At 42.8% G+C, this 14,736-nt stretch overlaps 1 protein-coding gene across 1 annotated transcript in view; it reads left to right on the top strand.

Annotated features, from left to right (window-relative positions):
- The window catches only part of cpamd8 (C3 and PZP like alpha-2-macroglobulin domain containing 8), a 53,105-nt gene extending 40,002 nt beyond the window's left edge, over positions 1–13,103 (top strand). The window contains exons 38-44 of the mRNA XM_049587974.1: positions 2,843–2,917; positions 3,141–3,246; positions 3,457–3,567; positions 3,652–3,864; positions 6,509–6,583; positions 9,885–10,086; positions 10,893–13,103. Coding sequence (XP_049443931.1) covers positions 2,843–2,917; positions 3,141–3,246; positions 3,457–3,567; positions 3,652–3,864; positions 6,509–6,583; positions 9,885–10,086; position 10,893 — 783 coding nt within the window. The 3' untranslated portion in view covers positions 10,894–13,103. The remainder of the gene's footprint in view (positions 1–2,842; positions 2,918–3,140; positions 3,247–3,456; positions 3,568–3,651; positions 3,865–6,508; positions 6,584–9,884; positions 10,087–10,892) is intronic.
- Positions 13,104–14,736: the final 1,633 nt, after the last annotated feature.

The raw sequence follows: 14,736 nt of genomic DNA, 5'->3' as shown, positions 1-14,736 counted from the left end.
GCCTCTCTGGGCAACACACACATCTCTTTGGGCCTTGTGAGGTACAGACTTGGAGAAACCTTGTGTAGTTTACAGAAGACAGAGGGAAGAGACAGATACACTATTATGAACAGTGGACTGGATTGAAGGATTAGAAGTCACAGGATGGACAAGTAGTTTGAGGAATGGTTCGACTGACGGAGAGCGAGAGAAAGCGATGATAAATTTAAAAGCGATCCAGGTCAGCTCCCCAGCCACCCATCAGAAGCCTGTCCCTCATTACTAGACAGTTATAGGGCCTTAGTCTGCAGGCTTCCACCTCTAAAAGAGCCACCTCTCTGGCTACCTGGGGAGATGTTAAACACACACACACACACACACACACACACACACATGCACACAGATACCACTGTGAGTGTGTCAGTTGAGGCTGACCTGAGTTGTAGTGGCTAACAAGCTCAGTTTACACCCCTGCTGGCCTCCCTTGGAGTTTTACTGCTGCCTGCCCGACTGCCACTTGCATTCCTCAATTTATGGTGGCAAGCTTGGGTTCTACAGTCATGTCTAGTTGCTTTCATGGAAGCTGTAGTCATGAATGATTAGTCCGGTGACTGACTGGGAGCTACCGCAGCCATGGCCTCTTATCACCCAATATAATGAGCTTGTTTTAATGACCCAGAACACACTCTAGGTATAACATTAGAGCTATGGGAGTTCATTGGCAATGTTTAGTTCCTAGATAGGCAAACAATGCTTTTGTAAACAGAGAGACCAATTGTGCTGTGTGTGTTCATGCATGTGTGTGTGCATGTGTGTGTCTCGGTGGCGCCAGCTCGGGCTGAGCACCTCATAAACCCCTGCTGTCCAAAGGCTGCCACCTTTGACAGAATGAAAAATCCCCCCGTGGGGGAAATTAACTCCGTTGGCTCTCTATGCACACTCTGAAATTTGCAGTAAACAGCTTCCCCATTACTCATTCATACACTTATATTTACTAGATATGGTCATACATGTCTGACCCAACAAGACATTTGTGCACAAGGTTTACAAAATACCAGACACTCTGAAGTATAAAACACTGATCAGGCGACCCTTGTTGATTTCTGTTGATACATGCCTAGCCAAGTCCATGACTGGTGACCACACGGACCATCATGTCATGGTGGAGTGCATCTGGTTTACATTTCAGTCATTGCCCACAGAGCAAGCGCAGACCATGTGGACTCTGACAATTGGGTGGTAAGGGCACTGTCCTCGAGGTGCAAAGTGCGAATCACTTTGATGAGCTTTCAGTATGTATTCACTGACTGTTCAGTTTGTTCACTCTTGTCTGAGCTAAAGAACAACATGTTGAAATTCACAGTAAGTGAAGATATCACCATTCATACCGTTGTGACTGTCGACATTTATGACAGTACAAAGCTAGGCCTATGCAAGCAGTGTTTATAAGGTTAATAGCTCACCTGTCATGTATTTGCAACACTTATCACATCATGCTTGTAGAACCATTAGGACATTACTTTGTTCAATCCAGGATTTTTGTCACATGAAGTTAAACTTTGTGTTTAATCTCAGTGAATTGCAAACTCTTGTTAGCATGAGACGGAACTGTCCAGTCCGCTGTGGTGCTGATTACTATTTACGTCCATTTCCATGTCCATGACTCCTAGTTGTCCATTATTGTGAGAATCAAATATCCAGCTGGCTTGATGACAAGCCATGAGCTTTGGATCCCTTTGGATTCCTTTAATTGGGATGAGATTCAGCACCTCCAAATCTGAGGCCATGGTTCTCTGCCGGAAACCATTGCCCCTTCGAGTTGGGAGTGACTTACTGCCCCAAGCAAGAGAGTTCAAGTATCTCAGGGTCTTGTTCACTAGTGAGGGTAGAATGGAACGTGAGATGGATCAGAGGTTTGGCAGTGATGCTGGCATTGTGCCAGACTGTCATGGTAAAGAGGGAGCTGAGCTGGAAGGCAAAGCTTTCGATTTACTGGTCCATCTATGTCCCAACCCTTACCTTTGGTCATGAGCTCTGAGTAGTGGCCGAAAGAATGAGGTCGCGGTTCAGCCGTAGAGATAGGGTGAGGAGCTTGGACATCCGGAGGGAGCTCGAAGTAGAGCCGCTGCTCCTTTGTGTCGAAAGGGGTCAGCTGAGATGGTTTGGGCATCTGATCAGGATGCCTCCTGGGCACCTCACGTTAGACGTGTTCCAGGCACAACCCACTGGTAGGAGGCCCCGGGGCAGGCCCAGAACACACTGGAGGGATTACATATCTCGTCTGGCCTGAGAACGCTTTGGGGTCCCCCAGGAGGAGCTGGAAAGCGTTGCTGGGGAGAGGGACGTCTGGGGTCCTTTGCTCGGCCTGCTGCCCCTGCGACCAGACCTTGGATAAGTGGTTGAAGGTGGATGGATAGATGGATGGATGGATGGATGGATGGATGGATGGATCATCAGCCATAGGTTTTTACTTCCTCCCAACAGATATAATACATGAGAGAGAGGGGAATATGCATAGATTCATTTTTGTTTTTAGTGAATTAATTGAGCCTTGTGAAACTCTTATTTTTAAAGATGTTGGTATGTAATGTGTTGAACTGGTTTCCAGCTCTGGGGTTTTCTCAGTGTAGCGCTAGAAACTAGTAAGATGGATCACAGAAGCATTTAGAAATATTTCCCACATCAATGCTTCACCAAGAACAACACATGTTCACGCATACTCTACAAAACTTCTGAACCAATTTCAAGACTAAACCAATAAACCAACCAAAATCTTTAAGTCTGTGTCTGCACAGATTTGCTTGAGTCCAGTTGTGTGTTCTTCTACATGCAGAGCCTGATTTTCTTTTTTCTTTCTCAACAGCTGCTGATGGACAAGCGCGTGGGTCTGAAGAGATACGAGCTGAATGGAAGAAAAGTGTTGTTCTACTTTGATGAGGTGAGTTTAATCCAAAATCTCCCTTGTTGTGTCCATCAAGGCTCAGATCGAAGATAATCGTATGTTTGGAAATGGTGGATGAGGAGCCAGTGTTTGCACAGAGTTAGGGAGAAGTCTGTATGTAGTAACAGTGTATTGGTGTACGTAATTAAATTGCTTTACATTTGTATTTGTTTCTGAGTGTTTTTGCAAGTATTTTTCTGTGTTTGCCACTGTTTCTTAGATCCCCAGCCAGTGCATGACGTGTGTGGCCTTTCAAGCCATCCGGGAATACATTGTTGGCAAGACAGCGCCTGTTCCGGTCAAGATCTATGACTACTACGAACCAGGTGTGCCTCTGATGAATATTTTAAGTACTGCTCTTTAAAGAGTTACAGAGCAGGAAAACTGTCTAGCTCACCGTGATTTATGAAGCGACTTCTTTCTTTGAGGAAATTGGATTTTTTTCAAGTTTATGACCTAGTTATGGTGAGTGTCATCCTTGTTTTGTGTGTGTGGATGTGTGAATGTGCTGGTGTGGGTCTGCCCTTTTCATGCAGCCTTTGAGGCCACGCGGTTCTACAATGTTAGCGAGAGCAGTCCGCTAGCACGGGAGCTGTGTGATGGGCCCACTTGCAATGAGGTGGAAAGTTCAACCAATCAGTGGATAGGTGAGACTCATGGTACGCTCCTTAATGATTCACAGACACCACACTGCCATCAGTTTCTTAAAAACACATATATTCCCCCTGCAGGTTTTGTGCAGGCGAACCAGTGCAACAATGTGTTTGGCTGTCTGGAGGAGGAGCAGTTTGAGCGCTGCACTTGCTACAGGGACTGCGGTTATGACGGGGAGCCAGTTTGTGGGTCAGATGGCCAACTCTACCAGAACCAGTGTCAGATGGAGGTGTTTGCCTGTCGAAACGGGACACGCATCAAGCAGGTTCCGCTTTCCCAGTGTCCTCACAGTAAGAGCTCTCACATCGCACATCACCAGGACTTTGGCCTTACAACTTGTCAGGCTCCATAATTCACTCACGCTGCTGCTGGCTATACTAGAACCTGGCTTCAGATTTCTGACTCTTCACCCTCATCTCAGATTTGTTGAACGCTTCAAAGACATTAACTGGTTGGAAAAACATTCGACCAATCGTAGCATGGTAGGCAGGTATCTTCTTACATAGTTAGCTAACTACCTTGCTACATTTGTGGAAAGTAGTGACAGCTTTGACAAGACTGATTCATCAGTTGTAAGTCCATGTAGAGAAACAACGTGGAATTCCTCACCTTCTGAACGTATGGTGAACGACGAATCCAAAAAATTGAGAAAATCCTAACGCATTAAAGTAAAATTAGCAACAGCAAAACTGTATGAAAACATCCGATTGGTAGTAAATAAGCAGGTACACTGCACACAAGAGGGTTTAATTGCTTCTTTCAATTTAGTTTTCAAAGACTAAATCAAAAGAAAAGGCAATTCAGCTCTCTTGTGTACGGTGAATCTACTTATTTACTATCAAACTGATGTTTCTTGCCATCACCTGCACCAAGTTATAAGGGCTGACAGTGCTGTGCACGGGGCATGTGGTTTTATATTAAACATCCGTTTACAGCCTCTCTCACAACTCTATATATCAATTATCTAGTACCCAAGTCTCATTTATCCAGCTGAATGCTCCGTACTATCAAAACACATTCATTTTCACTAAAATCGTACTATTTAGAACACTTCTGTATAATCTCACCCATGGACGAGTTGCACACCTGCGCTGTTTATGTGTAGGTGTTTTATTGAATAGTGATGTTTTAGCAAAAATGCATGTGTTTTGGAAGTACTGAGCATACAACTGGATAAATGAGACTTGGATTATACTGCATGAGACTTTGTAAACAGATGTTTTGATATAGTTTTGCCGTCGTTGAATGCGGACCCCCAATTAATAAAGAATGTTTGCCTTTTTTGGATTCTCCGTTCACCGTGGAGGCATGTGAGAAAAACTTTTTCCTAACAAAGTCAAAGAAACACGTGGTGAGTACTTGATTTACAAAAGCTTATTTTGTGGTCAAGTATTCCTTTAATATCAGTTACGTGGGTTTAAATGTATACCATGCAGGATTGTCAGTTACTGTTTGTAAACAAGTTCACCAGTACAAGGAAAAGATGACCCCAGATTCACTCGAAGTTGGCTTTTTGCCATGCTATATTTGTATTTAGTTTGGTACAGTAATTCTTGGATGCCTGCAGCTTACAGTCTGTTGTTAAACGCGACCCTCTATGACCTTAACTCATCAACAGTTTCCACCATCTTTGGATTTTTCGTTCACTGTGGAGGCATGCGAGAAAAACAATGGTCATTTGGGGGGTTAAATTTCCCTTTAAATCGAAAAATTGAAAGAACATAAACTGCTCCCAGCATCCAACGCAGCAGCTACTGTTTGGTCACGCCACAACATAAAAAGAAATTAGCTAACATGACCACTGTGTTTTTTAAGTCAAATTATCATGCTAACGCTAATAGACTTTGGTGAAAATAATTGCTTAGATGTTTTCATTTCACTTCATTCTGAAACAGCCACAATTTCAAACTACTACCTGTCACATCTTGCCGTGCACATCCCAGAGCAGCTACTATCAACTGTATACTGTTGATTTTTTACAATAGGTGGGCCGTAACTCACAGGTAGCATATCCCAGAACTTTAAGAGGAACTTCAGAGGAAACAAGTGTGTGCCCCTGTTCTTGTGTTCTCAGGAACTCTTGTGAGCTTGTGTTTTTATCAGATACAGTCAGTTAGTCTAGTTGTAACTCAATATGTGTGTGTAACTGTCCACATGTCCATTGTGCACGCATCTGTATGTGTGTCTATTCACATGCACGTGCAAGCGCTCCTGTGCTCCTCTGTGTGTGTGCTGTGATCTGAGCTGTAGAAACAGCTGTTCAGGTGTTGAGCTGATTACTGGATGAGTTTTCTGAGGAGAGCTACCCACCGTGCCCCCCCCCCACCCCCCCCAAACCCTCTTTCGCTCTCTGCTGTATTACAGGGCTCTCTCCAAATGACAGAGTGCTTTTGTCCAGCCCTTTGAAATCCTTGTCACATTCCTTTCCGACGCACAGCCCAACAACAAAGGAGCCTTCATGTTGTGGGGCAGATTGGGGAAAAGGCATAGACAAAACTTTGGTGGGAAAAGACCTCAGTTTGTGCCAAGTGGTTCATGCTGTAGATTATCAAAAGAATCATATTTTTGTTTAGAGCTCCCTGACCTTGTTTGTTTGTGTATGGTTGTGTGGGGGAGGTTCATGCCACCATTTCCCTGTTTTGAAAAGGAAAAAGATACAATTTGTTTCCACACACGGCGGTCCCTCTGGCCATGGTTTGGCCCCGGCTATTTTTGGAAAGATTTTAATGCAGGCCTCTGTTGAGACTGAGTGTACATCATTGTTTTGCCAAGAAGTGTTGCTCAGTGGGGTGGATAATGCTTCTGGGCAGTATTTAGATTATGCAACACTGAAACTCTGTTGAATTCATTATGAGTTTTTTTTTAAGTGCCGTGGCAGCCACATAAATGTGAATAATCTAACGTGTGTGTGTTTGTATATGTTTGTATTTCCAGTGGAGACCACAGTGGAGGACAGGCAACCAATAGCAAACCAGGAAACTGAGCAGCCCTCAGTGCCTGTGCACACAGGTAACTTCATCTACCACACCTTTTCCTACTCACACACAGCTTTACCTTCCATCTCCAACCTTCTCTCTATCTTTATGCTAATGCCAGCTGTACCCAGCAGCAGAGGCAGCAGTACTCTGTATATTTTCTGCCTACAGTAGCTTTTACTTACTTGCTATTGATTATGCAGGATGTTACATCCGCTGTTTGAATGCTACAGCCTTTATTCCTCTAGGCATGTCATCTGATTCTGCATCCATTAATCTGGGCTTCTGTGTCAGCTAAATGTAAATATACAGAGCCTGAGATCTCAGTTATGTCATATGCTTGACATGCACCCTTTTTTGTACACCGTGTGCGTTATTGTCATGTGGATAATGGGACTTCACAAGGCTAGGAAGAAGAAAGAGTGAGACAAAGATTAAAGGGTGCGAGGGGTGTAAAACTAAGTACAGAAAGCGGAGAAAGACAGTCAAAGAGCTATGAGCGGCAGACGAGGTGAAAGAAGAAAAAAGAGCAGGGCAGAAAGAGAGAGAGGATGAGAGGGAAGTAGAGGGAAGTAGATACGTAGGTGGGGTGTGTGGCAGCGCATTCCCCTGCCACCACATCATGTCTACGATCGGTGTGATAAATAGGTGGATAGGTTTCACACTGCGGGCTTGATTGTTGCCCTGCCATGAGCTTAGATCAGCTGCTGCTTCCAGAGAGGCGGCCAGAGAATTCCTGATAGGATGTTTGGCTGCTTGCGGAGGGAGGATGTAGCTGTGTTACATTTGGCAACAAAAACACAAAAAGGCAGCGAAGTCATTCACAAGTGGCAGAAGTGCATGCGCTGTGCATGTGGTGATAAGTGAGCTGATATATAGCATTAATGTCTGCCTATGTGAATGTTTGAGTTGTGTACTGGTGTGTGTATGTGTGTGTGTGTGTGTGTGTGTGTGTGTGCGTGTGTGATGTGGCACAGCCTGCACTGACTTGTCTCCCAGCCTGCAGCTCCCAGTAGCTGCAGCTCACAAAGCTGCTCTCAGTCAAAGGTCTCTGTAGTACAAAAGCTAACGCTTCACACTCGCCACAGGAATGCTGTCATGCACTCACACACACATATATGTATCCATATATGCACACACGTATTGCATGCTCACACAGGCAAATACGCCCACATAGACACACACACACATACACACACTCACCTAGAATATGATAACCCAGGGGTGATTAGATTGAATAAGTACTGTAAAAACACTGTCATTGTAAACCATTAGAATGTTGACGACATGCCCGCTAAGTGCACTGAGAGTGTAATAGGTGAGGGCGGGCTGTGCCAAGGAACTGACAGTTTCCACTGGAACAGTGGAGGAAGCTGAAGCTCTGGAATTAGCTTCCCTGTGCAGACTTGTCTTATTAGTGAACTTGTACCAGAGGACAACATACATTAGAATGGATATACAGACTGCAAGCTTCATTTGAGATGAGATTTTCCGTCACGTGCATGTGCTGTAGTCAGTTTTAACTTCCCGCTTTAGTAATCAAATGTTAACATATCCTTTCTGTGTGTTTGTGTTCAACCTCACCATGAAGTCTAATGTGTAACAAAAACTTTAAAGAAGCAAAATCTGATTGTAGTGGACTCACAGTAAGCGCTCGTAGTAAACATGTGATAAAGCTGTGTTGTTCTCCAGCAGTGTGAATTTAAAGTAGCGTGTTATGTGAGAATACAACATTTTAAGCAGGGAGGGACCCCTACTGTCTCTGATGGGGTATCGCTACAAGAGCGTCAGATGTACAGGACATTAAAGGTGCCTTGTGGAGTTTTCTTGTTTACCTTCAGTGTTAATCACCAGAAAGCACATGTGTATCCTTGAGCTCCATCTGCAAAGCTGATTTTTCTTAAGAGTTTGAAACCTCTCTAATTTACATCCATATTTACTGTTGACTGTCTTCTTCTTCCCTACTGTGTAGCTATGTTCTTTTGTGCTTTACCGCCACCTGCAGATCAGGGGAACAGTATAAAACCACTGGCAGTGTGTATCAGATACATGCATGTGTCTGTGCAAGAAAAGAAAAAACAGAGACTCATATGACGCAAGACTGCTCCTTAAGCTTCTAGAGATCCCAAACTCAACTGTATAGTCTTCATGACACCAACTAAATCCAGCTCTTGTTAATCACATACTGTTATCAACCATTCAATGGCCACCTTGTCAAGGCCAGGGGTGAGCGATCGAGCTATACACCAGCTCCAAATCGTTCAAAATTCAGCAGCTGGACTTCTGACTAAAACAAAACAATCCTCACAGATCACATCTATTTTGGTTTGCCTGCACTGCCTTCCAGTCTCTTTCTGAGTCCATTTTTAAGTTCTTTCAATGATATACGAGGCCTCTAGTGATCTGGATCTGGCACCGGAGTGTATAACTGAGCTTCTCACACGGTACCGCCCAAACAGGCCCCTCAGGTCTGCTAGTCTGGGTCTTCTAACTGTTCCAGAGTCCACTCCTTGGCTTTGGAACAGTCTCCCACTGAGTGTCAGATCAGCTGACTCTGTTCACATCTTTAAATCTCATGTTAAAACTTACTTCGACAGATTGGCCTTTCCTGACAGTTGATAGACTTATTGTGTGTATGGGAGTGTATATTTGCAGCCATGTGTATATGTATGCATGCTTATAGGTATATGTTGGTGTAGGCGTATGTTTATGCTTATGTTTTATTAGTATCACTTCTGTTTTGTATTTTCTGCACCTTGGAAAGCCCTTTATGCTTTCAGCTCAAAAAGTACTCTACAAATAAAGCTAGTATTTTTTTTATTATTATTACCTCATCTCCATGTAGGATGACATTTAGCATCTTTGGTATTACAGAAACAAGTTTTCTAACTGCACTTATGGATTTCAGCAGCACTGCTGTTAGGTCAGTGTTGTAATGACAACAAAGATGGGTAACGACATGAACACTGAAATATAACCATAATATGTTGCTTTAAATTCCCCTGACCATGATTTAATGGGTATATATCGACTGCCAAGATGATTAGTTTTGAATTTGAGAGGCCCACAAGGAGGCGTGAGGTCCTGCCAGTAGTTGTAGCAACAACCAAATGCCAATTTGTGTCCATGATAGCAAGCTAGCTAGCCAGTGACAAGTGAGAGCAGTGGAAATTATGGCTTATCCATCTCAAAATAGCCTACTGGTACATTGTAATCAAAGATGCATGCAGTCTTGTGTACAGTGTAAACATAGATACAAACCTGACAGGACGAGCGCCAAGCTCACATCTGGTGTAACGTGTCTCCATTTTTCACCCCATCCGTGATCTCTCCAGGTGAAGAGGAGCAGGGCTCCATGGCAGAGGTGTCCTACTACTCCTACGAATACGACCCAGATTCTGAGCCTTTCCTCGCCGATGCAGAGGGAGGGGACCATTTTGACCTTCCTGACGGTGGGCAGGACGTAGAGCAGAAGGTGCTCCAGCCAGCAGATACCCAGCTACCCACACTGGACACAAAAAACACCCCTGAGCGATGGTAGGAGCTGCTCTATCAATTCTGTTTCTGTATATGTATATCTCTTAGTCAACAAACCCTGTGAAAAAACCAAAACTAAGAACACTGGTCTGTCTTTCAATACTTGCCAATTTCCCCACCCTGTCTGTAGCACACAGCCCCAAGCTTATTCTTTCCTACAAAAACTTATCTTTAAAAATGGTCACTTGTTTACTAAAACAGCTGGGCACTGTAGTTTTTAGTAAACATCAGTCAAACGGGAGGAATGGTGCATTTGTTGGGACTGTTTTCAGACACAGATGAACCCACATGTGGTGCTCTTTAAAGTATCTATGACTGCAGAGAGATGTATGTGGGACTGCCTCAAAATAAACTACAAGCCTTGTTGAAACGGCTATGTCATTCATCATTTAGTAGCCTTTATGGTTAGTTATCTGCAGGTATGAAATGCACCTGGTAAAGTGACAGCTCACCCCCAAATCAAAAATGCATACTGTATTTTTCCTTTTACCTTTCGTGCTATTTATCAGTGTAGATTGTTTGGTGCGAGTTGTCGAGCGTTGGAGATATTGGCCGTAGTTTCATGTAGGGACTTTTTACCAAACTACAGCTGCCAATTGTGCATGTACTCATGATGAGAGGATGAGAGGCTTGTGCTCTAGGCTTGAGCTAACACTAGATCCACGCTTCCTTCTGTGTGGTGATATGGTTGATTTTGAGGTGAACTGTCTCTTTAAATAACAATACAGATTTATACTGTTGAGTGAGAGAAGTGTTAATAGTGTCTGATCTTATAATGGTTTGTCTTGTTTTCTTGTTGTCCACAGAAACGCCCACAGAGTGAAGCCATACCCACCTCCAAATTGTACATTATTTGTGAATATGCTAGTGAATGGAAAGAGAAGAGAGACTTGGGACTTGTCCAGCCTGAAAGGAAGAGATGATGGAGTCTGGAGAATAAGAGTGTGACAGTGTGTGAGTGTTTTTAGGTGTTAGATTGTCATGAATGGAGCCTGTGTGGATGCATTTATACATTTGTGTGCGTGTGGTTGTGATGTGAGTGTGTGTGTGTGTATGACTGCTGTTAAGGTAGTGTCCTCCAGACTTTTATTTTCCTTCCTCCAGACTCCTGGTCACCAATAGGCACCATAGCGTCTTTGTTATTCACTGTACTGCCTTTATAATCACTAGAAGAAATAATCAAGTATTTATGTTTGTAATTACACCTGACTTTAAGCAAAATATTTTGTTATATTTTCTATCTGTGGTATTTATTTGTAGCTAGAGGTCATATCATTTTTATTTTTTTGTCATTGCCCGCCCATACATTCTACTTTCTGCCCTCGTGGTTCTTTGAGTTCAAACAAAAGATATGTGCTGTCAAAGGCTTTTTTTTTCCTTTCATAGCAAGCTTTAACCCAATTATTGAAATGTTTGATGAAATTCCTGTGCTGGTATCCTGCTGGAGAAAGACATATGCTGCCCATATGCTTTACAGAAACATAAGCTCAAATGTTTTTCATTTTAAAGATTTTTGGGGGTGCGTTATTGCCTTTCCTTGATATCACAGTGGAGATTGACAGATAAAATAAAGAAGGGGGACTGACATGTAACAAAGGTCTCTGACCGACTCAAACTGGTCCACCAGGACACACCAGCTCAAACGTTTCTGAAACATCGTCTACTCTCAAGTCACCTTTCACCTTACCTACCTTGAGATTTGATTGTACAGTTCATAAGCTATTTTGTTTTTGTTAAATTTTGATTCGTGAAGCAATCAACTTAAAAATCAATAATGAAGTTTTGAATTCATGTAAATGTACCAAATTTGATTAAATGTAGCCCCTGTTCATATAAAAAAAAAAGTGCTTTTTAAAACAATCGAGAATAAAATTTGTATACAATCCAAGGTTTTGATTTTGTCGGCTTTCACGCTCAGGTTTTGATGCTGTGGTTGATAATCAGACAAGATCTGTTCATGCGTGGGTGATTAAAGGAATACTTCAACAAAAAAAAAAAATGTATATCAAGTTTTCACTGCGTTACCTTTTATTTGTGTAGCAAACTGTGTTTTTCTCGCATGCCTCTGGTGAACGAAGAATCCAAAAACTGAGAAAATTCGTGATGAATTGATTGAGCAATTCCAACGGGGAACTGAACCGAAAGGGGAACTTATCTATGCTCTCTTTCCAAGCCAGACGCCATTGACAAAAACAGTCATTTTACCTCCCTGAACATGAGAGCAGCCGATGGTTTATTTGTGTAACTGTGAGACTTTGGTGAATCCAAACTAACCCTTTAAAACACCAAAGTCACACAATTAAAAATTGATTTTAAATGCTCAAAAAAGTTCATGGCTTTTTCAGAAGCTCGCTCACAGTTGCTTGACTATTTTAGCATCTTCACTTCTGATAGTAAATCCATTTGGCAAGTGTCCTCATACAAGTACTTGGGTATACAGTATGGATAGATGACAAGCTTTCGTTTAATGTACGCATTGCTGCTCTAGTTAGGAACCTTAAAGTGAAGATTGGTTTTTATTTTAGAAGTCTTGTTTTACTTTCAGTGCTCAGGAAAAAAAACTTGTTGAAGCTACTTTTCTGTCTGTGATTGAGTACATTGACATATTGTATATGCATGCAACCTCCTCCATTTTACGAAGCCTTGATTCAGTCTACCATGCATCTCTACGTTTTATTACAAATGCATTCTTTATGATTTGCAGGGTTTGACGTCATTGGCCATTCCCAGACAACAGCACTGGTGCATTTTTATCTATAGAGCAATACTAGGCAAACCTCTGGCCAACCTCTGCTCCGTTCTGTTCGTCAGCTCTGGTAGTTACCTGCTATGCTCCTCCAAGTGGTTGCTCTTTAATGTACCCTGGGTTTTAACAGATACTGTGCACCATGGACATGTAACAATCTTCAAAAAGATCTAAAATTAGAAACACTTACATCCATTGATGAATCTAAGGGCATCATAAAGAATGTGGTGACAGAGACGTGTGCTTGTTTTTCTTCAGAGGCCACTATGTTTGAACAATTGTTGTTTTATTGTGGATTTTTGTGTTATATGTTGTATATGTTGCATGTTAAATGTGTCCTGATTGGCTGCTACCTTGGCCTGGAGATTTTCGACTGCAATGGGACTTCCTGGTTTAATAAAGGTTAAATAAGAAATAAATAATAACACTAACTGATCAAGGCGGTGGTGGACCAGCAACTCCTGTGTTCTGTGAGGTAAAATTACTGTTATTGTCGAGTTGTGTGAGAGATTGGAGACAGAGGTTTTGACAGTTTTGCTATTGCCGAATGCAGATCTTGATTGCCTTTTTTTGGATTCTCCGTTCAAAGTGAAGGCGTGCAATAAAAATGTTTTCTTTATGAATTCAAGATAACACATTGTGAGTAACTGATATATACATAGTTATTTTGCCGGCTAAGTATTCCTTTAACATAGGTTACTTTTGTTAGAGTCACTGGCTTCTGTATTTTGCTACCACACTTCCGTCTTCTGTTTGAGCTTGTGCAATTCTACTGTGTATAACTGTAGGATAGAAATACCTTCACCCTTGTTACTTTTCAGTACAATACAATCTCTGCGGATGCAGCACAGCACAGTACATATATCTGCTCTTCTAGCAGAGGAGCTGCAGTTTATGAAAGCTGTGTTGCTCCATTTCCTTTGAAAGGCTAGTTAAGTCTGGAGATAATTTCCTGTCAGCAGCGAGCTGTATTACAACCCTGCTGCTTCAGAAGGCCCTCTGCTTTGATAACTGACTCTGTGACCCCTGGCAGGCTTCTGTGTTGGAGACAGAAAGCATGTACATGTGTGTATCACTTTGTACACACTCTCTACATCTCCTGGTTTGGATGTGCGCGGCACTTTATGTGTTTGTGTAACTGCTCACAGCAGATACGGGTTACCGAAGCAGCAGCCGGGAAAGAGTTAGAGCCTGTTAAAGTTTAATGTTTGTTTTCTGCACACGTCAGTTGTCGAGACGCTCAGTTACTGTGGCCTCTGGCAACTGCAGCTTAGGCCTTTAACTGAGGCCTTCAAATCCCAACTACAAATCATCGCTGGGATTAGAGGAGATCAAAGAGGGCTAAACTGTAACTGCATCTGGGTAATCGGTTTGACCTTATGTTAAAGATGAGAAATTAGAGCGTGTGTTGGCAATTTAATGCAGCCTCCCAAATGACAGTACTCTCTCTGTAACTGCTCCAGGTGTGCTGCATCTGACCCTGCATCAGTGTTTTATGTATGTGTGGTTTCTGCATTCTTTCATCAATATAAGAAGGTGTGTATGGAGAACTGGTGCTGTCAGTAATTCATAGTTAAAGGTAAAATTTGAGACAGAAGTTGTGGAACTTCACAAATTCAACCCTCCCTCTGATCTCTGAGCATTTACGTTAGTATTTACCCCTCCAGTCTAAACGGAAAACTTTGTTCCTGTAGTGACAGTCAGCCAGCGATGCAGGGGACCTGGCCGCAGCACACTACCCACAGCAGTCTCCGTGGCAACTGCATGCATGGCTGAAGAGTGATATTGCGTCTCCACACCGCGATGAGCAGAAAGAGTGAAAAGAGAAAGGAGGGAGAGGGGGATCTTGGTTTCATGGTTTGCAGGGGGAGCTAGCATTACATGAGAGTGAGTCGGAGTGATGA

The sequence above is a fragment of the Epinephelus fuscoguttatus genome, linkage group LG10 (assembly GCF_011397635.1).
Source record: "Epinephelus fuscoguttatus linkage group LG10, E.fuscoguttatus.final_Chr_v1".
Lineage (NCBI taxonomy): Eukaryota > Metazoa > Chordata > Actinopteri > Perciformes > Serranidae > Epinephelus > Epinephelus fuscoguttatus.
Note: the sequence above shows the minus strand (reverse complement) of the source record. Positions and strands in the feature narration are given on the sequence as shown.